Source organism: Lepisosteus oculatus, chromosome 15 (genome assembly GCF_040954835.1).
Source record: "Lepisosteus oculatus isolate fLepOcu1 chromosome 15, fLepOcu1.hap2, whole genome shotgun sequence".
NCBI lineage: Eukaryota > Metazoa > Chordata > Actinopteri > Semionotiformes > Lepisosteidae > Lepisosteus > Lepisosteus oculatus.
The window spans coordinates 7,042,019-7,067,908 of record NC_090710.1 but is presented as its reverse complement, the minus strand read 5'-3'; the positions used below and the strand labels follow the sequence as shown (position 1 = coordinate 7,067,908).

General features: G+C 36.7%; 1 protein-coding gene across 4 annotated transcripts in view; it reads right to left on the bottom strand.

Moving 5' to 3' along the window:
* uggt2 (UDP-glucose glycoprotein glucosyltransferase 2) overlaps positions 1–25,890 on the bottom strand; it is a 99,751-nt gene continuing 73,861 nt past the window's right edge. For 2 of the 4 annotated variants that reach the window (XM_069179098.1, XM_069179100.1), the window contains 11 exons: positions 18,432–18,516; positions 17,884–17,966; positions 17,070–17,093; positions 15,581–15,682; positions 15,387–15,471; positions 13,629–13,811; positions 10,881–11,041; positions 6,760–6,874; positions 4,910–5,026; positions 1,912–2,071; positions 1–1,531 (listed from right to left, as the gene is read on the bottom strand). In XM_069179098.1, coding sequence (XP_069035199.1) covers positions 1,509–1,531; positions 1,912–2,071; positions 4,910–5,026; positions 6,760–6,874; positions 10,881–11,041; positions 13,629–13,811; positions 15,387–15,471; positions 15,581–15,682; positions 17,070–17,093; positions 17,884–17,966; positions 18,432–18,516 — 1,138 coding nt within the window. In that variant the 3' untranslated portion in view covers positions 1–1,508. Of the gene's footprint in view, positions 1,532–1,911; positions 2,072–4,909; positions 5,027–6,759; positions 6,875–10,880; positions 11,042–13,628; positions 13,812–15,386; positions 15,472–15,580; positions 15,683–17,069; positions 17,094–17,213; positions 17,270–17,883; positions 17,967–18,431; positions 18,517–25,890 lie in introns of those variants that run through there. The other 2 variants (XM_069179099.1, XM_069179101.1) reach the window with 2 other exon arrangements.

The window sequence follows — 25,890 nt, the reverse complement described above, 5'->3', positions numbered from 1 at the left end:
TATAGTATCAAACTCTGGTTTTATTTGTTAGAGCCCACAAAGAAAAAAAGACCTACACAGGTTTAAAGCTTCCTTTGCAAAGTTTCAGGAACAATGGCACAGTGAAAGGTGAAAGTTTTCTGAACCCGAGTGATGTCAAATGGAGTAATTAAGAAGACATGCACACAAAGGATCTGCATTGTGCTTCACATAACAACCCACTCTAATAAACAAAGGACCACAAAGGGCAAGGTCTAGCTTCATGCTGTTTGCATTCAATCAAAAAAAATGTTGATATTTCACAGCATCTTGAATATACCCACAATCTTTCTCTAGAGGAAGGACAAAACACATTTTACTTGATTGCCATGCAAATACAGTTGAAGGTGCAGAGAATACTTGGACTAAAATCCTAAAGTAATCAGATTACTCTAAAATGACAAGAGTCATAGGATGTGCTGTTTTTTCATACTTCAACAAAAATAGCTGCTTTGTCACTCATTTCTTTATGCAAACCCATGGCACAGGTTACTGCAGATAACTGATTCACTGAAGAGCTATGGAAACAAAAAAGCTAGTGACTGGGTTAGGCTTGCTGGTGAAGCATGTGGAACTGCAGCTATAGTTTATAATCTAGAAGTCTGTACATTCTCTACAATGGCAGGCATATAGATAAAAAAAATATATATATATGAATATCTAAACTAACACTACAATCTAGATGATTCATTAATAACACTATAATTCTATAGTATTTAAAATTTGAATTCCACTGTTCATGTAAAAGGGACTAAAACATGTTCTGGGGCAAAAGATGTGTGGCAGTTAGGGCAGCTGCCTCAAACCTTTGTGTCTGGCATGGGGCACATTCTGTACGGAGTCTGCATGATGTTTTGGTTTCCTCCCCCAGTTCTGAGAAAGAGTGTCTAGGCTAATCTCTCAACTGTACCTTGTAGGCATGTGGGAGTGCCCTGCAATTGATTAGCATCCCATCAAGGGTGTATCTTTCTCTCTTCCACTGTCTGTTGGGTTCAGTTCCCACTCACTGCAACTCTCTATAAGTTATTACTGAAAATAGATGGATAGGAAATGTTCATTATATAGATGAGAAGGTGTTGAACGGGAAGTATATGTGGTGGTGCTCACCTACAGTACAAAGATCATCTTTTTGGCATTATCAGTGCAAACGTGTTTTTTTTTTAAAACAGAAACAATCTCACAGCGTTCAGTGTTGTGAAAGAAAAAGTAGCCGTTTAGGTAATATGCATGGAGGAATTGGTCAGATGGTGTCCGGAATAGCATTAACAACTACTTTTAAAGTACATACTGTATTTCTTCCACCTACAACAACCTTGGTAAGAAAACTGTACACATTTTCTTATAAAACTTTGTTATTGTTGTTTGTTAAACATTTTTCAGCTCCAGTAAATTTTTCGTCCTGGCAAAACTCTTGTAAACTGTACATCTTTACAGTGAGGAAATCTTCCAGCTTCATTGTCTCCGTTTCTTCCACACACAAAACATGAATGCTAAAGTTCATCACGTTCAGGGTCTGTGGACAAAAAGAACCAATACAGAACTAAAAATCTGAAAAAAAATTTCATTACAAGGTTTGCACTTTTTGCCACATATGACAGTAGCACTCTGCAGTTTGTGAAATCAGTATCACTATATATGCACTGTATATACTGTATGGATCTACATGTTTTTGAAGTTGGTGTTGTGTCACAAGCACACTTTCTCTATGAAACTGTAGGGCTTTGTAAAGTGAAGAGATAATATTAATTGATCAGAACAAATAATTCCTTCTGCTGGTACTTGGTGAAAACTAGTTTGTATGGTACAGTACTTATAAAGAAAACTGCAAAACTAGTTCAGTAGCAGGGAATCAGGAGAATTCAGAATATAATACAATACTGTTTCTTTTTTTACCTCTCTTATTTTTTGTCCTTGCAGACTGGCTGGTGTCTTTGAGGTTCTTATCTTTAGCATGCTTCAACAGCTGCTTAATTTCAGTGTCATACTCCATCCACTCGGGCACAATTCTCATTGCAGCCTTTAGCTTGGGCTCCTTTGTCTTGGGGTTATTGCACTGTAAAGGTTCAGGAAACAACACGTTAGGATATTTTATACTTTTTAACTGTCATTTTCTTTTTTGAGGTCTCGGATCCTATTTCACCTTTCTAATAAATTTCATTCAAAATGAAAGCTGTGCCTGCTTTTTTATTTGCTAGCATTAATTGGTGTCTGAAGTCAGGAAGTGCCCATCTGTCTCACTTGTTCAGGGGATACAAAGCGCATTTCTCTCTGCGGTCTTACAACGTGATAAATTTGGAACAATTCAATTCCAGCTTTACCCGTTGCTATGTTCCATCCATCACCACTTCCATTGGTATGGTAACATTCAATTTGTTGCTATATTTAATAGTTTCACTGCTGCCACATATGGAAAGATTTCCATTATGATTTCTATTTTCACAGCATATCATTTTTAACACGGCACATACTTATTATGACGTCCTCCAATGATTAACCACATCTGATAATAAAACGGAAATGTACAGTAGTTCCATTGTGAAGTAGGTCTCATATGAAAGCAGCGTCAATTAGTTCGAAACAAAAGGTCGAAACAAAAGGTCAGTTCAAACAATGGGAACTCACTTTCGCTACACAAAAGTGGAGTTTTGCATGTTTTTGAATCTCTAATCCATCCACACATTTGCTTCATCCAATTCAGGGTTGTGGGGGAAGCCGGAGCCTATCCCGGCAAGCAACGGGTGCGATGCAGGGTACATCCATTGGAGGGATAACCCAGACACAAACACACACACTCAACACCAGGGTCAAATTTCCCAGAAGCCAATTAACCTACTAGTATGTCTTTGAACTATGGGAGAAAACGGCAAACTCCTCGCAGACAGCACCCTAGGTCTGGAATTGAACCCAGAGCCCCAGCACTACGAGGCAGCAATGGTAACCACTGCGCCACCATGCCACCCTGAACTTCTAACCCTGGGGATCTTTGGGGACTAAGGGGATCCCCAGAAACAAAACATTTCACCTAAAGTCTGGCAAAGTGTAATATTAACACTATTATGAAACTGTTGATCTGCACATTATAACTTAATATTTACTGTCTTTAAATTTTAAGTTAATAGAGGTTAATTTTGTCTTCTTGGTTGTCTCAAAAAGTATCCTGTAGCCACAAACATAAACACTCCAATATATAAAAACCAACATCTACTACAATAATAACATTATCCATTTCAATAATAAAGTAATAAATTGCTGAACCTTTTTTCTTCAAGTAAATCTAATCACTTGGTTTTACTTTGATCACAGTTTAACAAATACTGTTACTGTATTCCTTCTCATTAATGTGGGTATTCAGCCACGTTCAGATTGGTAAGGGATAGCTCATGCCATCAATAAATGCCTGTCTGGGTGACTGAAATCATTTCAGAAGCAGCAAAATTTATTCTTATGCAAAACAAGCAGCCACTATTGTGATGTATTACCCAGTTTCAGAATACATTTACATATTTATTTTCAATGCAACTCACCCACACAAATGCACAGGTTCACAGAATGAATAATCCTATTTATATTGTTTCATAAAAACAAAAGTTTTGTCCTTTCATGATTAAAATCAATGCCAGTGTTTCATATCCCTCCAGTAAACCTAATTCAAAAACGTATAGTACAAATGTACCCCAGAAAGTCTAATGAAGCAAGACACTTTTTGAATTATATGACACTTAATATCAGTTCCTTAATGACCCTTTCAAAGTGCAGTTGCTCATAACAACCTGAACAAAGTAATTTACAAACAGGATTTCTATTCTGAAAAGTACCTGTCTCACTAAATTCCACAGAAATTACTTACGATTACTTTCAATAATTTTTCCCAGTACTGTAGGTACATGTAGAAAAAAATTAATTAATCTCAACCGCCTGTGAAGCTGCATGTTCTAAAATTGAAATTAGGACTTATTGAGTCCCCAGGTAAAGTAAACATCTGGATAGATGTTTTTATGTCTATAAAAACCATCTGCCAGCCTCGGCAATGGCTCACATGTAAGAGTACAGTGCTCATTTTGGTAGTCCGATACATCAACGTTTGGCAAGGGAGAGCACTAAGTCATGTCAAGGTCAGGAGAGATATACTGTAGACTACTACTAAGTTTGACAGCAAAACAGAACTAGAGTGTCTTTAAATTAAAAAAAAAAACAAAAGCCTAGGTTTTGCAGTCTCTAGAAAAACTAACAATTGGTGCTACATTATTGTTACATACACAACAAACATAGCATCCCTACAAAAATATTTTCTCAGATTCTTATTTCTTTGTGAGGGAGGAGCAAGGCAAAGGAAGTGATGGAAAATGAAAAACAAAAAAGGCCTTCAGGCCATCAGAGCTTACTTAAATCAAAGGGATTTTTACACATCTAAAAGTTTCACAATAGGTCCCACAGTTCTTAATCAAGTTACATACTTCTGAACTTAAAATAGACATGAAGAATGTTAGTGTTCAAAACCTTTACAAAAGAAAACTACTACTAAAAATACACTAGCTAGTACAAACCTAATAATGTATATAGTATTTTTAAATATGACAGAACAAATTGGAGAAGTGGTCTCTACATTAGATTTCTTCAGTCCACAAAAATATATAATTTTGTATCATTTTATGCTGTCCTTCACTATCCATTTTTGCAGTTATAATGTCTCATGTCTGAGATTCAGATAAAGAAAGCCATCATGTTTATTAACTCCACACATTGGAAATCTAAGGACAGGCATGTTTTCAAATAACATGTTGCCCAAAAGGGGGAAAAAAAGAGGAATTAACAGATGATATCCACTTAAATCATTTAAATATTTATTAATTTCTAATACAGTACTATTCAGTAAGGATGTAGTGGCACCAACCAAATCAATCGTCTTAGCTGCACTCTTGGAGTTGTCATCACACCAGGTCTCGCACCACAGCCACTCCTGAGGTAGAGACTTGATCGCCACCTGGTGGATCATGTTGTTGGGCAGATCCTTCAAAAAAGGAAAAGAGGTCAGGACATTCTCCTAACTGCATTTAAGAAACCAAAATCAACACTTCTGAATGTACCTAGGATTTAAGAAATGAGGAAAAAAAGGTCTGCTAAAAATGGAAGATGCAAAATATAATTACAAATGGATGGCATAGCCAGAACCTGCAGGGATAGGTTGGGCCCCCCGCCAGTCCACCAGAATTGCCAACCATGCCACCACTTGTATCAAATGCAATGGCAGATGGACCCTTAGGGGCCCTAGAAATTCCTACCAAGGCAAAGAGTGCCCCAAATCCCTCTTAGCAAACTGGAGAAGAATGGCAAGAATGGCTCCCGACATTTGACATTTACAATAGGAATTGTAAGCAGTGGAGGACTCCAGGGATCTATTTTGTATATTGTGTTGTCCATATGCTGTGCCTTCTTTTAGGAATTGGATAGACAGGATTTTCAGATCATTTTGTTACTAGCAATCAAACAAGCTAGGTGGGCCTTACAAACGTATTTGTAACTATTTTTACATTCCATATGTTAATGTACCAAATAACCTAATTTGAAAAGTAATTTAGAAGCACATGTTCTAGCTATCTTCAAATTGATCTGCAGCATCAGATCTCAATAGATAATGTTGAGCACAACATTTTGGTCATATTGCATTCTCAGCTTCAGTCTAATAGGGATAATGGTAGGGAAACATCATACATTTTGTTTCAGCAGATCTGTGCTGCTAAACAGCATAGCTAAGTATGTCTCTACTCTTGTAGACTTTTATGGATTTAATTAAAATCTCTTTTTTTTGTAATTTGCAAATAGGATACAATTGGTTTTGTTGTATTTATGGACAAATTAGGACCACAGAGCTGAAGGGAGCACAGAAATTGTTATCCTAACTTTATATACTACTTTATATACTATTGAAAGTGAATATGCCACACATGCTTTCAAGTACACTCATTCTTGTTAAGGAAAATTTAATTAAATTGAAACCTATTAGATTAGATTAAAATTCAAGAGAATTAAATAACACTCATCCTGCTTTTAGCCTAAGAAGCAAAGTTTTATTGTATTTTCCAAAACCAGGTGCAACCTTGCCCCTGAATCAGCAGCTGAAAGACCAGATGCTTGCTTTTTCATATGGAGATGTGTTTTTCAAACGATACCTCAGTGCTTTTGACACACAAATATATGAAGCTCATTCTATTAATCATAACAAAAGCCTTTTATTTTTGAAGTCTACATGCAGGCAAGGGTGATAGAAACAGAAAAGTGAAAAAACTCTCCTACCAGTAAGGATTTTATTTTCTCTGTGTTACAATTGAAGAATTCCCAATGAAACCTAGCCTACCCTTCTTATAGAGGTGGGAGAATAAAACAGAACACCCAGAAGAGAAAGCCTACATGAACTCAGAAAGACCATGCAAACCTCACACAGACAGACAGCAGAGCCCCAGGATTGAACTTAGGCTCCTGAAACTGTGAAGCACAGGTACTATAACAAGTATACCACCATTCCCCCATCCTTTTTGAACGAATTACGATTTTAGTAATAGTTACTAGATGAAAATTACAATTACTTTTAAACAACTCTCCATCAGCAAGTACACAAAACTCATTAAATACAGCTATAGAGTGAATTAGTCCCAGTGTGCATGCTGAGTGCTTCTTTTTCTTTTAAAACTGCAAACACATTTACAATTGCCTTCATTCATCTCCCATCCACAGGTAGCCACATACCTGATCCAGGTTAGACAAGCTGTTTGGGTCCTGGCTCAGTGCTTGATACTGACCACGCAGTCTGTCGCCAGCAGCAATCTTCCTGAACTTCTTCAGATCAACAACATATAGGGCACTGAAAATGACAGCCATGAACACAGATATGGGTTTCTGTACTGAACAGAGGCACTGTAGGATAAAGTATGAGTTATCAACCATTAGACCATAAAGAACTGAAAAGTAACAAGAAAGACTGAAATACAGAATGTGTTGGCTTTGGAGTTTTCCTCAGGCCCCACTATTCTCTGCCCCTGTCCTTTTCTTCGTTACCCACCTGAGTAAAGTAACTTTTTCACGACTTTTTCCTTGGCAGCCCAAATGCTGACATGCCTCCCTGCTCTAACCTGTACACAAGCATTTGACATCGTTAAGAGTGAAACAATCTATTCACCTTAATAAATATATAAGCTCTCAACCTCTCAAAAAATTTCATGCTTTTGGAATGACATTAGAAAAGGCATGCTAATAATTATATAGGTAACAGCCTACGGAATAAAATGCTGTCCCTCTGTTCATCTGCTTGTAACCTGTCTACAATAATGCCTGGAATCACATTTGATGCTGTAATCCAATTTTGAGTAGAAAACCTGAAATAAAAATGATCCAGAGGATTTTTAGAAGTGTAAATCCAATCTTAAGAAGTAATTCTACCTCACGGATTGGTTGGGGTGATAAATTTCACAGCTGCAGAGCTGTCTGAAAGAGCAGTGTGCCAGCTGGAGCAGCCAGGCAGTGGCTGATTATGCAGCACCAGAGCAAAGGCACAGCCACAGTCTGCCCCTCTCACTCCCACACAGACACTGTCTCCAAGGATAGCTTCTAGAAGAATCCACAGTCTTGTCCGTAATTTGCTTTATGAAAACCTAAGGGGCCATAAATGGCTCGCTGCTATTTGTTTTAGTGATAGTTCATTAAATTTCAATTAAATTATGTGCAATGTAATTTTTCCCTTTGATTCTGATGCCTCTATGTATGCACAGATGGAAAAAATAATGCAAATTACACATGGTGGATCAATAGCTTTTGAGTAAAAATGAAAACTCTTCACATAGTACAGTATATTGAGATGCTTCACTGTCATTGTCAGTGGTCCTAGAACAGTCACAGTGCTCTCACATACAGTATTTGAAATGGAAATATGGTATACCTGCCTGTATTTGTAAGAATGTAAGAATAGTAACAAACACACAAATATAATCCTCTGATCTATCTGGATTTTGTAATCGCTAATTGATTTGAGGACTTAATCCAGCTGCTTCCTGAAAGATGCCAGGCTATCTTTTCTGACACCATAATTGTATCAGCTTTTCTAAAAAAGTGCCTTCTCTTCTCCATTTTAAATATATAGTACCTCATAAGAGTTTCCACTTATGATTCATTTTTCACTTTTGACTGTGAAGAAGTCTTACGTTTTGAATTTATCAGCACCTTTATGGACTTGGAATACTTAAATCAGGTCCCCCCATAATGTTCTTCATTCAAGACTAAAAAGATTAAGCTTTTTAAGCCTGTCACTGTAGGACTGATTCCAGAGAAGTAGTATCTTGTCTGTAATGCGATGCGCCAAAATTATACATGATATTATAAATGGTTATTTGTTTTTATTAATTTTATATGTAATTATAAAATCTCTTGATTTTAATTTGACATTTTATACATTCTAACACTTTTGCCCTATTTACTACTTACATTGTCTCAAAGATGAAAATTCTGCATCTGTATTTACTATATTTTCTAACATTTATGTTTCTGCTATCTGCATGTAACACAGTTTAGTCCACATTGTTTGTAATCTGCCATTTAGGCCATTCTTGAATTTTGTCTAAATATTATTGAAATTCTTTGCAACGTCTTCAAAACGTCTTTGCTAATCGTCTTATTTTGTTTGGTATTATCTGCAAACATGACTAATTCAAAACTAGAATGCAAATTATTAAAATATAATTAGAATTAGGAAGAGCAGTATTTCTAAACACAGATCACTGTGGAACTTCACTAATGGCACCATCATTATTTTACCGTTTTCTAGCTATTAACCAGTTCTATAACATTTTATATCTCTTAAATTCTAAATCTCATTTCCCAAAATTGATTGTATGATTTTCAAATCATACCTTTTGATGATTTCAGTTCCTTAATGGCTATCTCACCTCTGTTTCCTCTTAATCCATTTTAATTATTTGAAAAGACAAGAGAAATACAATAAATCCCCCTAGTAGATGGTCTAACAAGGCAGTCACTTACTATAATGGCGTTGAGGCAGGGTATCCTGATAACAAATAACATTGTAGTAAGTCAACAAAAGATTGCATTTAATATCAGTTCATTTTTTATACATTAATTTTAACATTATATTTTTATTTGAATTTCTAAAAAGTAAATTATCAAATATGTCAATGTTTTCCTCTTTTTCATACTTATTTCCAATACTGTATATTGCTCATATTTATAATTTCTAATTTATAGCAGAATGCTGGTAATGCCCTAGTTATACTCAGGCTGAAGACATTAAATATTTCAAGTTGGTAGGGTAAGATTCCTCAGTTTCCTTATCAACACACATCATATACTGATAAAGGGTTCTAATATTTATATTACCATAATTTGGTGCATTTTCAAATACAGTTATCTCACTAGCAACAATTTTATTATATGTATAAAAGGGCTGTTTGCTTCTGTCTTCTTTAATCTGTGACAGTTAATCCAGGGAGGTTTAGTATTACTGTGCCTATATTATATATACTACACTATTATAAGTGGCTGAAACAGTGTTGCAATGCAGATGTTTCACTTATTTACGTCAGTGGAAAAAAGAAGCTTTATACCCAAGGTTGCTGACCTGATTTATTAGTTCCAGTAGTTTCTAATTCTTCTATAAGTGTAAAACATTTTTCCTGCACTGAGAGGGCCACCAGCTGTAGCATCCTACCACTACCCAAAATTCCCTCCAGACCTGTTCTTTTATAGCATTCTTTCAGAGAAAGAGAATAAATAATACCAATAAAACTGGCCAGAGAAGACCAAAGGGCTGCTCATTTCTTCAGTCAGCAATATCGGTTTAACCCCACCTCAACTCTCTTATTCTGCCTTTGAATTATAACCACTTATGAATAAGATTTGTTTATGTACTAAATGCGCCTTTTGTTCAATTAACTGAATCGCTACTTTTTAAAGTATCAGACAAAGACTATGAAATGTGTTTTAAAAATGCAAACCACAAGATAACTCACCCTCTCCCACAAAAGGAAAGCTCATAAATAAAAGGCCTTGCAGCTCATACGCTATCGAATGCATCGTGGCTCAGCTGAGTAATGCCTTCTACCACAGAGTCAATGAGGAGAATAATATCCTACACACTCTGTACCTATATATATTGTACTTCATTTCCTAAAGAAGGACAGATGCAGAATATGAAATTTTTCTAAAGCCCTCTTTAGTCTGAAAAATCTATCAAACTGAAACCATTAAATGTTTAAGACATATTCCTTATACATCAAATGTTTTCCTTAAAAACGGTTAGGTAGTTTGTCTGTGGTAAGTCACTGTGGAGTCCAAATATATTAACAAAAATGTACCAAAAGTTGAAATACAATATTTTTTTCAGCACCATAAAATAGCAATATAATTATTAAAACAATGACCCTGTTTAGCACATAAAGTGGGGTAGAGGAATACTTATATGGGAAAACGTTATACGCTCCCAAGGGGGATATAAGATCAACTGAGAAGACCAATATCATGTCCTCTGTTAATTCTTACTACTGTTTTATTGATTTTTACTGACTGCATATGCCAAAAAATGCTAAAATGATATATACTGAGCATCCAAAGAAACACTGCTCTATTTATTCCTGCATGTTTTTAGAAAAAATATCGATTTTATCAGTATTTGGATACTAATATGTGTTTTGGTCTCAACTGAATTAATTGATCATTAATGAGTCACCATGATAAACCAGGACAAAAATGTTAAAACTACTCAAGACACATTTTCCCTTCATATTGCAAACTGGCATTACCAATAAAAAAGTGTGAGGAGAAAAGACCACAGATAAGAAGTTCAGAGTATTCCTTTTGCCTACCTGATGTGGTATTTCCTGTTTCCCAGATGAGAGGCCCAGTACCCCGACTTCCAGAAGCGGTACCCATCCATATCCTTGCGGCTGTCACAGAACGGGGTGTAGCCATAGGGAGCTCCCTCCAAGTCTAGGTCCCTCAGCTCTTTCAAGTTCGTTCTCACTATCTGAGAGGGAAAAGGGGAAACAAAACATTGACATGGGCTTCCATACCTTCTAACCCACTTCTCTTTTTATTAAAGATTTTGAACCTGATTGACCACAAAGTTTCAACATCAAATGGACGAGAGTGAGCCCAAGACCATGCAGGAAATCACTCCCTGTCCCCTGTGACATGTATTTCACTTGGTCTGCAGTGTAGGCTGCAAGCAACAGGGCTTATTCAGTATATGTGCCCTGGTATCATTCTGGGACATACCTAAACAGGACTGGAGACTGTGGGGAAAGTGAAGTGGCCCAGGGCTCAATACTGGGCCCCTTGCTCTTCAGCATTTACATGTTCCCACTTGGTCAGGTTTTAAGATCACATGGCCTCAGCTTTCATTTTTACGCTGATGATACTCAAATATACATCCATACCAAACCCGACACTGATGTGGCTGTCTCTATTCTATCTAATTGCATCTCTGACATAAAAATTGACTCAAAACTTCCTTCATCTTAACTGTGACAAGACTGAAGTCATGCTTATTGGTACCCCCCATCAACTTCGTAAAGCCACTCCTGTAACCCTGTCTGTAGATGGCTCTGTCCTTGAGCTTCAATCAAAATTGAAAAACTTGGGGTTATATTCGATTCTGGCTTAACATTCGACCCACATGTACAGCATACTGTCAAAACATCTTTTTTTCACCTTAGAAATTTCGCAAGACTACACCCTGTGCTATCATTAACTGTGGCTGAAAAGCTGATCAACATATTTGTATTCTCTCGAATTGACTACTGCAATGCTCTACTCCCTGGGGTATCTAAATCTACTCTGAACAAGCTGCAGTATGTCCAAAATTCAGCAGCAAGAATCCTGACCAGGTCTAGTGCAAGTGTTCACATTACTCCTATCCTGGAGTCCTTGCACTGGCTTCCGGTCACATTCCGCATAGATTTTAAAATCCTCATGCTCACCTATAAGGCTTTACATGGCTTGGCACCTCAATACCTGTCTGAATTTTTATCGCCCTTCTCCCCACCTCGCAACCTCCACTCTTCAAATTCTGCCCTCCTTACTGTCCCCCAAGCCCGTCTACATTGTATGGGCGACAGGGCCTTCTCCTGCTATGCCCCCAAGCTCTGGAACTCTTTGCCCAAGGATATTAGAGAGTCACCTTCTCTAAACTCCTTCAAATCCAGACTCAAAACCTTCTTCTTCAGAAAAGCCTTTACTTAACTGGTTCCATTCTTCACCCCTCTGCTCTTCTTAATACCACCTTCCACGGTCTCCTCTATTGTTATTGTTGTATTGTTGTAATTATAATTGTGTCCTATCTTGTGAAATCTTCTTATTTATTGTTGTAGTCTTCTAATTTATTGTTACTGTCATCCTGTAAAGCACTTTGAGAAGCCACCTTTAAAGGCGCTATATAAAATAAAGTTTATTATTATTATTATTATTTTACAGAATCAGGTGGGTAGCTGCGTCAGCATGCGTAGGCTGCAAAGGAACAAGTAATAGGTTTATTCCATGCTGAAACAAAGAAGAAAGAAGGCCATCGAGCCTTCTTCAGGTGTGCAGGTGGGTAGCTGCGTCAGTGTGTCTGAAGAAGGCTCCACGGCCGAAACGTTGTGTTCTCTTTCTTCTTTTTTTTTTCAGCATGGAATAAACCTTTTACTTGTTCATTTTACAGAATCTCTTTGTATATGTGTTTAAATAAATCCATTTCCATGGGAGCCTTTTTGTCTTATGTATTGAAACACTCTTGCAAATATTAGGAAATGTACGCTGAGGAAACTATTGCAATCCAATGTATATAATAAAAAATTACGTTTTTGGCACACCCCAAGAGCAGAAAAAGATTACAATAAAAATGCTGCCTCCCCCAAAAAACTATATATAGTGTAATATGTATTGTATATATAATATATATTATCTATTAGGATTATCCTAATAGATTAAATAAAAACTCATTACAGTTTCAACTGTCAGTCTGTACTGTTTGCCATGGAAACTCTGATAGGAAACTTGTATCAGCTGCTTCAATTTACAACCATGCCCGTCCAGGTGGTGCTGGATATTTAAGGTCTGGTTCAGAATATTTGGCTCCCCTCCCTAAGCTTGTTACTTTCTTACTTCTGTTTCTTCCTGGATATCAGACCCCAGCTTCGCCCTGACCACATCTCTGTATTTACCCCTTTGTGCTTTAAACCTGCAAATTTCCTATGCTACGACCCTTGCCTGCTTGTCTTAGCCACAATTCTGGATTTGCCCCTTTGTGGTATCACTGTGTTGTGCCTCTGCGTCTCTCCAGCTTTCAACCAAGCTTTGTTTTTTGAGAACGGACCCTGGTCTATGTTTGCCTGCACCTGCTCTGAGCTTGCAACCACAACCTCTGCTGACTGCAGGTTCCCCTTTTAGTTTTTCTCTCATCCCGCATGTGGGCTCACCTTACGAATCTGACCGCTGTTTAGTTCCACCTTAAGCAGAGGGCATGAGAAACATAAGTTATATCTGGATCTATTTTTCATAGACGTTTTATTAATGTATCGATTAAAACAGAACTTCGTCATCAGCAGTCATAGCAACACGGCTTCCATCAATACCTGGTCAGCATCCACAAAGATTATTTTATCCACTGCCAGAGGGAAAAGCACATCCAGAAAAAGGATCTTGTATCCCCAGATAATTCTCTGCTTCTCAGTCTGCTGGTGGAGCCAGCGAGGCCACTTGTATTGTACCAGCTCATACTGGAATCCATATGCTTTTGCCATGAGGGGAATCGATTCCTGCAAAGAATAAACGCTCACAGAATTACCTCATAGGGAAAAACCTTAATTGATGCCATTTCATTTGCATTACCTAACATACATTTCTGGCTAATTTTTACTCGTTGTTTACTTCTGTAGGCAGAAAGAACTTCCTGATACTTAGAGCTATCCATGGAGAAAATGCCTAGCAGGCACTGCAAAAGACAAGTCAATAAGCATTCAAAGCAGAGAAGACAAATCTTTTCATACTGCAGTAAATAACTTTATCCCCCTGCCTTGGAAGAAATTATTCTTTTACAAATATATATTCAAAGAAGCCTAATGGCATAGCTTTTCTGATTTACTATGGTGTTTGATTTTTATTACCTCCTTTTTAAATCTTTTTTCAGTAAAAACTGTTCTTTATATACATGAGAAGTTTTCAAACTCTAGCAGAGCATCTCGGTGAAAGCCAGCTTTGTTTGTTTTTTTGAAATTTAGCTCCAAGCACTTGCAGTTCTTCACAGGTTGTTAGACAAAGTGATAAGTTGCTACTTAATGGTTTCATGGCGCATTTGTCAAGAAAGTTGTGTCCAATATGCATAACGTTTACTGTAAAAAAGGTAAATAATTTAAGATTTTTTCCATGAGCACTTTAACTGATTTTGCTGTGTAAGGTTTAACCCCAGCACAGCCACTGTTTCTCATTTATGGCATCCAGTCCAATAGTCCTATCTGTTTTAGGGCAGTGAATACATGTAGCTGACTGCTGTTCAAGAGAGGGGGATTGCTTCACAACGGGGGCAGTCTTAGCAGTACAATTGGCTTTGTTTCATCATTAGCCCATTCTCAGACAAAATGTGAAATTTAGTTGGAAGCCTCAAGACATTTCATTAACAATAACCTCTTTTATGAGAGGCCTAACAACTTTAGAACTGAAAACCAGAAAACTACAAGTATGAGGTTCTTCCATCTACATCAATAGAAGATCACTTTATAAAGCCTCCTGGCTCAAAAGAAATGAGAGTGCTAGAGTCCACGAGTGCATCACCACTTTTCATCAACTACTGCAATGAGAACCGTTTATCAATATGAAGCACTTCACAGCTGGCTACACAGATGACTCTTGCAGACTGTATATTGTACTGTACACGTCATACCAAAATGTTTAATCAATATTTACTGCATCTTCCTTTTGAATGAACTAAATGACTTCACAGGTCAGATATGCAGTAAATCAACCCCTGAATTTATATCGTCATTAAAGAGCTTTAGGATGGCAGTGATAAATGTTAAATCTAAAGTGGTGTCAACATATTTTGCTCTTACTAAGGTGCACATTGTCTATAGGTGGGGGACAATGTTTTTCATTCTTTTAAGCTTTCTTAGACCAGCCTTTTCTGTCACTGGTAAGCCTAAACACTTTAGCACCATGGGAAAAATGACAAATTTAGAAACAAGGGTAAAACGTGGAACACAGGGTAAAAGGGGATAACCAGAAGAGACCACATGGGGGTTGTTTTATAAAATCCCTGCAAGCGTGACTGTGGAGCAAAGCAAGCAAGTATGAAATTCTAGAGAAGAAGTTTTAAAGGAGTCACACAAGTGAATTACCTTAAACATAGGGGAGAGGTAGTTTTTTAGAAACCAGAACTTGACGGGAGTTTTGGTGTGCCGCAAAACTGAAAGCATCATTATCCTGAAATAAAGAAGAGTAGGTGGTGATAATCTGAGGAAAAACTCCTAAGGCATAAAAATATCTAAAGAAGGGCTGTTTTTGAGATAAATGCCATGTGTGGGCGACTCACCTTAGAAAGCGCTCATATAAATGTCCTGAAGCAAGGGAGAAAATGTTTAGAACATCCTCTTTCTTGTTCTCAGCATCTTCCGATTTAGATCCTCCTGTTATACTTCTCATTGGAAAAAAAAACAAAACATGTCAACGACAGCAAGAAATTAGTGTTTGTTTAACAACTATTCCAAATTTACAGGTCTGCAAACTTTTAAAATGGCAATTACGACAATGCAACAAAGAAAATCTCACTTAGAAAGATCATTATATCAAAATGCCAAAACATATAATGATTAAAACAACTGAAACGTAATTTCCATATGAATGGAAGAATGGAAACCACAGACTAAGCATTCTTTTTTATGTTAAAGAAAACAAATAGCCAACATACATATGGAACAGACAAAAAGAACATGTTAGATTAAAACACTGTTTTGGAAGTGGCTCAATTTACTTGCATCTATCCAGAGATTTGTTGCCCAAACATACAACACAAGCAAGCCACATTTGTACAATAGAATTGACATAATATGGCTTATCCTGGAACAACAGCTTTAGGCTCTGGACTGGAATATCAGTTTCATATCAACACCTTGTTGTGCAGTTGCATTTTCATTATATAGTGGTCAAAGACTGAGTTGTAAGAAAGAGTGAGGTACTAAATTTCAGACAAACTGCATCACCTGAGCTAGTCATTAGCTAGTCATTACCAGTTGATTAAGACATTAAAACCAAGGCTTTCTGCAAGGGAAGAAAAAGACTGCTGTTTCAACATGGTAGATAATACAAAATTAGACTTAGAAGGTCATCCATGAGTGGAATATCTGGTGGTACAGTAGCGGTTTCCAGCCTGTATCCAGGCCAACATGTGACATCACCACTGAAAGAGGGTGAACAATTAATCACTGGTGAAATGCCTGCAGCACTGTCTTGATAAAGTAATAGCTTGCATTGATGTTCTTGTCAATCATATACTGTGCACTGCTGCTGACACAGTCCCGCCATGGTGGGTTGCAGTTTGTTTCACTGCCTCTAACAATGGCAAATTCTATTAAGAAACATATATAGAAAACACTCCATTTTCAACAAGACAATACCACCTACAGTAGATCAGCCAGATTTTTCTTAACAGCCATAAAGATTTGTCTGTGGGATTAGCCTACACTCCATGAAACACAATCCTATTTGGAATAAATATTTTAAATTTATTCAATCTCATCAAACCATATTCACAGTTCCTAAGTGCTCTTATTTGAAAGCTATCTCAAGTAATTGTGAATTATATATATTATTTTAGTGGCTGACAGGGTCAACACATGGAGACTATGACAGTAAATTCATCCATGTATTGTTTACTTATTTTACCTAACCTGAAAACTGGAATAACTACTGATTTTTAAATGTTCAGGAGCAAGCCTGGACTATAGCATGTATCACATTAAATGGTAGAACTTTGCAAATGGAAGTTGATATTAAAATGACTGCTAAATTTGTATACTTCCTACCTTTTCTCCAAAGATTTCCACAAACTTCACACAGTGAGCAAAAAGCAGACAAATCATACAGTTAGAAAATAAATATCAGCAAAACACCATCATGCAATCACACTGAACAACTGCATTCGGATAAAGAGAGTGATTGGAATTAACCTTAATCTCTGGGAACCTTCTGACTCTCTTCTCCCTTAGCAAAGCACCTAGGCCACCTTCAAAACCATAAGACATACTGTATCAACAACTAACTACAGCCATCTGAGGTAAACTCCTGCTTCCTTCTAATAAATAAAAACACTACAAAGGAGTAAATTATATTGTATTGAATGATTCAAATATTCCATTTCCATTTACTTTCACCCACCTTATTTTCTGTTTGCATTTGGTCTGTCAATAAAATCCTGAAGACTTTCTAATGCTCAGACTATTAAAATTCCTTAATTTCTATGGTTTTGGCCACAGTTCCTATGAAAGCACTGCATAATGTGTTTATCACATTCTAACCATAAGTACTGTAAATATTCAGCATTCTTTGTGTCTCATTACTAATTTCGTCAGATAAAAGAGAAAACATAATGAAACAAAAACCCTGCTGATACCATCTGAGAGCTACCTTTCAAACACTTCAGTACTATTTAATAATCTCTCCTAGGAAACTGTATGAAAAGGTTTTTAGAGGTAGTACACAGAAAAGAGAGAAGAACAATCTCAAGATAAACATGTTAACTACTGTATTAGTTTTTTTTTCTTCTCCATTCTTACAAAATCACTTAGTTAAATAAAATAAAAATAAGCACTTTTGTGAACACTGGTGTCGCAGGCTCACCTTGTTAGTGATTCCCAGACTCCTCTGTCCTCTGTACCATCGCTCAGGAGATCCTCATTCACTTTATCAGCTTTTTTCTGCACCTGTGAAACAAACCAGATGACAGTCGGATATTCAGTGGTGAAAATCAAAGAACTTTCAAAGATACTAAATTACTTTGTCAGATTAAGTGACAATCTTACTATAGATGTTATCTTTATATTACCACAAAAATTAAACTAGTGTTTCATGTAAGCAAAAAAAAACAGATTACTAAAAAACAGTAGGTTCAAAAGGATTTCATTTCCATGTGCAAGCTGGTCTTTCAATAACCTGCAAAGGATGATTTAAAAAGTTATCTACAAAACAAACAATGTAATAAAAGCAATTATTGTACATGCATAATAAGGAATAAATCTTTGTGTAATTAAGAAATTTGCTTTTAAGCCTAATAAATTATAAATGTGTTTGAAAAGAGAAGCAAAAAATAATATACAGAGTAACTGACATACATTTGAATGTCTCTCAGAACATTTTCTGGATAAAATGTATATAAATACCTACAGTACCTGTACTTTGATGATTTTACTGTGGAAGCTGTTTAGCACCACAATCACATCATCTGATTCAGCTGGCGAGTCTGTGCCGTCATGACTAAGAGAGAAGCATAAAGTTGTCTTCATAGAAGAAAAGATTAAAGGTTTTATCATGTGGAATATCATTAAACTCACTCAACCAGATAATCAGACTTTTACAAGACTATAGTGACTAGGTAAAAGCAAACCTTAATATGGTGTGCAAGTCAATGTCATGCGGCACTGTGTAGCATGTAAAAGATTTTTAAAATTTCTCTAGAAACTCATTCCAGAAACAATAAGAACGTCTAACAGCTATGTCAATTATTTCATTCAAAAATGAAAGGAATACTTTTATGCAATTTAAAATAATCATCACATTTTACTGTGAAATACTTTTCTGAAGCTCAGGAATTTTCAAACTCAATGTTCTGAGAATGATGCAAACATGTTTGTCTAATATTTTAAGAAGGGACCTTCATGGCACAATACATCCTCAAATACAAAGCAATCTTAAGCAGTTTTTAAAGGCAGAGCTGCAGCAAGTGCAGAACATGCATTTCTTCATTACAATTAGTAGCATCCAGAAATGAGAAACACTGGGGCCTCCTGAATGCTTCAACTATTTAGGTGCTCACCTGAGGGCCGGTTGAGCTCAGTGATCACAGGTTCGAGCCTGGATCATGTCACTAGCTGACCATACCCTGAGATTCCCCATATGGTTCACACTGGCTCACAAGTCACAGAGTGCAGGTGGGTTTAGGTGGTCAGGGTTTTGTACCCTTCTAGTTCAGCACAGGAGGGTTGTGTTGCCTGCTACATGTTAAAAGGTGAACAACTCAAAGGTGGGCAGAATGGGGGAAGTCTACCCAAGCTTCCTCATTCTTCCCTGTGGGTGGTAACAGGGTTTGGAATGTGAAAAACACAATTATGTACTGTTAAATGTTGCTAAATACTGTTATGTACTGCGTATAACTATATAACTTAAAATTTTAAATAAAATACAAATAGGAACATTACAAAAGGATAAGACAGCAATGTGTGAACATCATGGCTACTATGAGGAGAAAAACATGAAACAGATTTCGAATCGGTAAAAAAAATAATTTTAGATTACCTTGCTAATAATAAGCTTTAAGTGTTAATTAAAAACAGTGTTAATTAGTGTTAATTTTAAACAAGTCCCTGTGTAATTATGCAGATATTACATGACACCACAGTGAACCACTGTGATGCTTTCCCTCACAAACAGATACTTACAAATGCACCACAACAAACTGTTCTAAATATGGTTTTACACAGTAACTCACTGTTATTCTGTAAAAGCTTTAAATTGAATCTTAGCTTTGAGACCTGTTACTCATTAAGGTAACCAAGCGACAAGAGATTAAAGAAAAAAATATTTGGCTTTACAGAAAAATAACGAGTAGAAACAGTTTTCCTCATTTGGTACCTTTTTCTGACTGACAAGATATCTTAGACATTGACCTTTTCGCCCTCTCATGTCACTCATATCTGAAAATCATACATTATTGTTACTTCATAGAATGAGCCTCCCACTGAACTTTAATTCCTGTTCTCTGGTTCTAAGCAATTTTTCCCTTTTTCTACACTGCTGACAACCAAATCTGTTTATAAAGCTTTATGTTATTTAATCAAATGTTTAATTATACATACTGTAACATATGCATAAAAATGTTTTGAAATTAACTTCAAATTAAGTTTTACTGATTGCTCCATTGTGTTACAAAAGGTTTTACCAGATGAACGGTCATCGCAGTTTGTGTAGTGTGGTATTAGAAATTCAGAATCCTGAAATGCAATGACAAAGTCAACATAGTGGACTGTTCATTTCAAAGTAAGAACAGGAGACACTTCCTTATCCATATGGCTGTGGGGGTATGAAACAACCTATCCAGCCATGTTGTCAAAAGTATCCTGGCATTTTTAAAGAAATGGCTAGATAAGATTCTGAGAACAATTTGCTTCTAACAACCAAACGTGAGACTGGCAGAATGGCCTGGTCTCAGCCGAACACCTTATGTTTTATGTAAGTTCTATTAACCACTAACTGGAATTGAATTCTGACTTTTTTAAATCTTCAATGTACTTCTCTTTCTTCTAAATGATGTTCTAAATGACGATTCATGCTCAAATGTTTTGTGCAAAAAAAGAGTAAAATTGCTCAATTACTAGCTTTTCCTTTGTTATTCACTCCAGAACCATTTTATTCTCATTCCATTATTTTGCATTAACAGTCATTGTCAATTGTCAAATATACAAAAAAACACCTTTCAGACAACAAGCAGTATGACTGAAAAAAAATTAGGTTTTTGAATTGTGAAATGGACTTGAACCCTTCTTTGCTACTAGTTCCATAAATCAGATGGTTTACTCAGAGGTTTATAATCGAGGTCTGTCAAAGTTTACACTGCGATTGGTGCAGTCTGTAGCAGTAGGTAATTGAGGGTTTCTGAGATATGTTCACTTATACAGTCACATATAATGTAATGAGTCACAATCCAGGTATGCACACTTATTAACTAATAAAACTGTCAGGAGTTTTCTTTAAAAATATAACCAAGTAGCATTCCCTCTGCAGCTGAAGCTACTGCAAATTCCAATTAAAGGAGACTGAATTTAGACATTCTGTTCACACTCCTGAGAATTATCCAAATTAACAAAAGCACCACCACAGGATCCAGGCAAGCACTGATCACATCGTTGCCAACAGCACGCACTTAAGCAAAGGTGCCCTTATCAGAATGTTATATTATAGTTATTACATTACTTGATTATCTTTTCATCCATTTTATAACTTCTTCTTGTAATTCAGGGTTGCAGGGCCTATCCAGAGCTTATCCCGGCTAGGAATGGGCACAAGGCAGGGCACGCCCAGTATGGAAGACCAGTCCATCTCAGTGTGTACACACAGACACACACATTCAAAGGTCAATTTTCCCAGAAGCCAATTAACACACAAGTCTGTCTTTGGTGGAGGAAACCAGAGCACCCAGAGAAAACTCATGTGAACACAAGAAGAACATAAAAAACTCCTTGTTGATAGCATTTCAGGTGCTGAATGGAACCCCGGGCCCCTGTGCTGCGTGACAGCAATGCTAATGACTAATGAGCAGAGAAGAGATCTCCTGAGGTAATCTTAACTATTGCATATGATTACAGCTGTGAGAACAGGACTAATGACTTTGGATTTATCTAAAACCATTGGATAATTGCATTTTGTGCAACCTTACAATACTAATAATATACTTTTATTTAAAAGCGCTTAAATCACTGTACAATAATGTGCATAATACACATAACAGAAGTAAAATGAAAGGAAGGGGAAAAAGTATGTCAATTTCTGCAGAAAAAACACCATAACAATTTTTACATAAAACTTCAATAAGTTTAAATAATGTTGACCATCACAGTTTTTAATGGATTTGGGCAGTGAATTTCACAAACATTGTGCACAAGAGATGGCTCTATCTCCCATAATTAAAAATATGGTCAATAGTAGGTTAAGAAGGCCTGAAGCAGCAGAACACAGATTATGTATTGGACTACACCCAAGCAATAACACCTTACAATAACCTGGATTTATACTGTTCAGTCCCTGATACATAAGCAAGAGAACCTTACCAAGCTCAGTCTTATCATCACATGGAGCCAATATAATTTACACACAATATGAGAGATATGTGCCGAGGCAGATTTTTAATGAGTACTCTACCTGATATACAGAATTCTCAACTAAACTAAATACTAAAGACTATTTAGTACCACAGCAGAGACTGAAGTATGGTGTTACAGTAGCACAATCTTGGTTAAATTGCAAGTTTAAATATTTCAACATCAGACGGGCAAAGCAATAGGATTCTAAATGAGCAATGTTACACAGGAGGATGAAAGATACTTGTGATATTCCCAAAATGAACACAGATTAACAGATGGTGAAATGCAACACTAAAGATTCCCACTCAGATTTCATTTTGCCATACCAGCAACAATGACGAAACAATGACAAAACCCTCAGGACTGTTCTGTTGCAGCATGGTGGTCAGTACTCCTGCCTCACAGAGTTCGGGTCCTGAATTTGACTAACTGACCATTATGGGCCAAAAGACCCCCTTTCTTTTGCAGTTTATATTCTTACGTTAGGGCCTTAGCACAGTATGTCCATTAACTGCTTCACAGACCATTTGTGTAAGGGTGGATTTTTTATGCCAGTTTCCATTTATGAAGACTAACCTTTAAAGTCAGTCATAAGTAATACTACTGTATATGCAACCACTGTTCAAAAGGCTTTTACACCTTCAAAAGTTACTAAATGTGGAGAATTAACCTTATCACAATGACAAATGTTTCTCTTCACCCGGCACAGTGCAGTATGTTTTAGACTGACAGGTATTAGACGTTTTTTTTTTTGCTGTTGTTATTTAAGTTTTTTTTTTTCCCCACACACTAAAACCATTTGGCCAAAGCGTAAAAGCTTAGGATATCAATTTCTTTCCTACCTCAAGGGACGACTCATGTCTCATTCATCCCTGTCACACTAAGGCAGTAACAGTGAAGCCCACCGGACAGGCAGCTGTAGTGAGAAAGTTTTTTTTGTTTTTGATTTGCCCTATAACTAGAGAAGGCCAGTGCTAACCATATGAATAATGTCACTGCCAAAGTGAATAACGACACTGCCTTTTAGCTTTACCTGAAAGAGAGAACAGATAAATCTTGATGCCTGAGATGATCTTGGTAGAACTCAGTTCTGCGCATCTTCAAACCCTGTGTTAAGGTATAGCTTGAGGAAGACAGTTGCTGTAACAGCCTTGACCTTGCTAGATAAGAAGTAAAAGTTTCAAAAGTTTTATTTTAGTATGTTAATTGAATGAGTCATGCTCATTGTCACTGCTTATTTAGTAATTTGTAAATAACACCTTAAAATTAATTCTCATCATTTCTTGTACAGTAAAACACTTTCATCTTCATAATAAAGTTACCATTTTTAAATTAGCTGGATTGTACTGACAAGGGTGATCTGATTTACCTGCTGTATTACATGTAAAGTGAGTCAAGGGATTGCCAGTGCAAGTCCTACTGAGTTCACCTCTTAGCTGGGTAACCTGAGGAATGAATCCCTGGACATGGTGATCTGGATTTGTCTGATTTCACCCTGAATGATAGGGTGACTGATGAGACCAAGCAGAGACTGTCTGTGCTGACATTTTGCCCCATAGGTTAAAACACGCCTGACAAATCCCTTGATTAGACACAGTCTGCAATGAGATCAGGCAGCACAGCAAGAGATCCAAGAACAATCATCACAGCTAACCACCTAGTGCTGCCTCACCTTCCCTCTTCTATCTTTCATTCTACTCATTCCCTCTTCTGCGGTGTAAAAAGCTTGTAGGCACCAGGAGTACTTTATTCCTGATCACCTTTCAGCACCTTCTCAAAACCCATCTTCTCTCACTGCACCTGTGACACTTATGCTCAGTCTCCCCTCACACCAGGAATTCCTCATCAGCACTCCACTGCTTCACACCTGCTACAGAAGCACCTCCAGTTTTTACTATGGAGTCTAAAGAAACAATCATGACTTGCTTTTCCTTTCCCTTATACACGCTTACCTTTTACATAATCTGTTCTTGAGTTTCTTCTACTGCATATCTTACTCTGATGTTTCGTATTTCACTAGATTATGTTCTAACATCAGTTTTACTATATTACTCTGATTAATTAGCTGTAGTAATTAGTAACAGGCTGCCTGTGACATTGTAAAGTTCCTTATTGAATGAAATATGGTTTGTTCCTGCAAATACCCAGGAAAAAGAATCATAATAATAATAATAATAATAATAATAATAATAATAATAAGATGATGATACTTCTATAAAAACACTACAGTACCAGCACTCTGTCCAAAGGCCAAGAAAAGAAAATAACACAGAAGATAAATATGATGAGGGTTTCTGTCTGGAGTGAGTTTAATTATAAAGGAGGACCAAACTTCTGATTTTCAGCAAGCTCTACAAAATAGTACATGTAAAGAGCCAGTACAGTTTAATTTCCTCACCAGATTCAAGACGTGTGTAAAGTGCTCAAGTTTTACCGTATGTACAGTGTTTTTACCAGATAAAGACTAATGGTTTTCGGACAATATTTTATTGATAAGCCCATGTCCGCTGTGGTTAGGAAAGCACTCACAGCAATGCTATGAAAATGTTGTAGTATTCATTTTGACTGACATTCTGTTTTCCCTTCTGTGTCATTACACAACACTGGAAATGCAGAAAACCTCCTACTCATGCGCAGACCTTGAGGATGGCACGGTGATCACTGTTTTTGTTCTTGAATTCCGTTACCATAGAGATTTTGTGCTTTTGTCTGGTAGGTGACACTGGCATTAGTATTGAGCAACTTTCAATGACATCGTTCCCCCCACTGGCTATGTTCACATCATAGCAGAAAGAAACTCAATATCCCTGTAAAAGTGTGGAGCGGTTGCCATAAAGATTCTAAAGATCCACCTCTGATAAAAGCTGCAAGACATGTGTTTGTTAACTTTCATTTCTTTTTCCTTTTGAAAATGTTGACATATGCCAAGGGCATCATTTTTGACATGACTCAAAAAGTTCATAGCCATACACAGACTGAATCCCATTGTTGTTGCGGGTATTCACAGACCATGTCTTATATTTTCTTACTGTGTACTGCAAACCTAGGCCACAGTACACATACTCTTACATTGGAAAAATCACTTGCTGTAGCTTTCATTACTGTTCACAATGGCATCTCCCAAACACAGGATGAGATGACATACTCATTTATATATTTTAATTACTGTATTTACAAACTGCAAGAAAAGTGAAGAAAAGCCCTACACCTATATAACCCCAATAAAAACCAAATAAGTAAGGTGACAGTTCTCACTGGTACTACAGTGCGTACCTGACATTAGACATATTTACATGAAAACATTTGTCAGATGGCTACCATTACATACATAATATGATCAGCAATTAAAAATTCTAGTCATGCAATTACATCCAACTAAGAACATTTGAAGGACCACTGCTTATATGATCAAACACAAAAAAATGTATTCATTTTTATAAATACAAGTAAAAATGTGCATGGCTTCAGGAAACTACTTGTGGAAGGGATCTGCGTGTTAATGTTGATTCTTATATGTGTTATTCTTCATCAAGACAAAATGGGAAGACAATAAAAAAGATAAATACATGCTTGAGTAATTTCACAAAAGGTATCCTTGGATTGAAACTCCATGTAATGCTTGAGCTTTACAACAGACTAGTAAGATCTTTATTGCATTCTATCCTGTTTACCATACCACAAAAAGTATTAAAAAGAGCTGAAAGCAGAACGTGTGATACTACAGACAACCATGCCCTGTCTAATGAATCAAAAAAGTGTCCACAAAAGTTGTAGA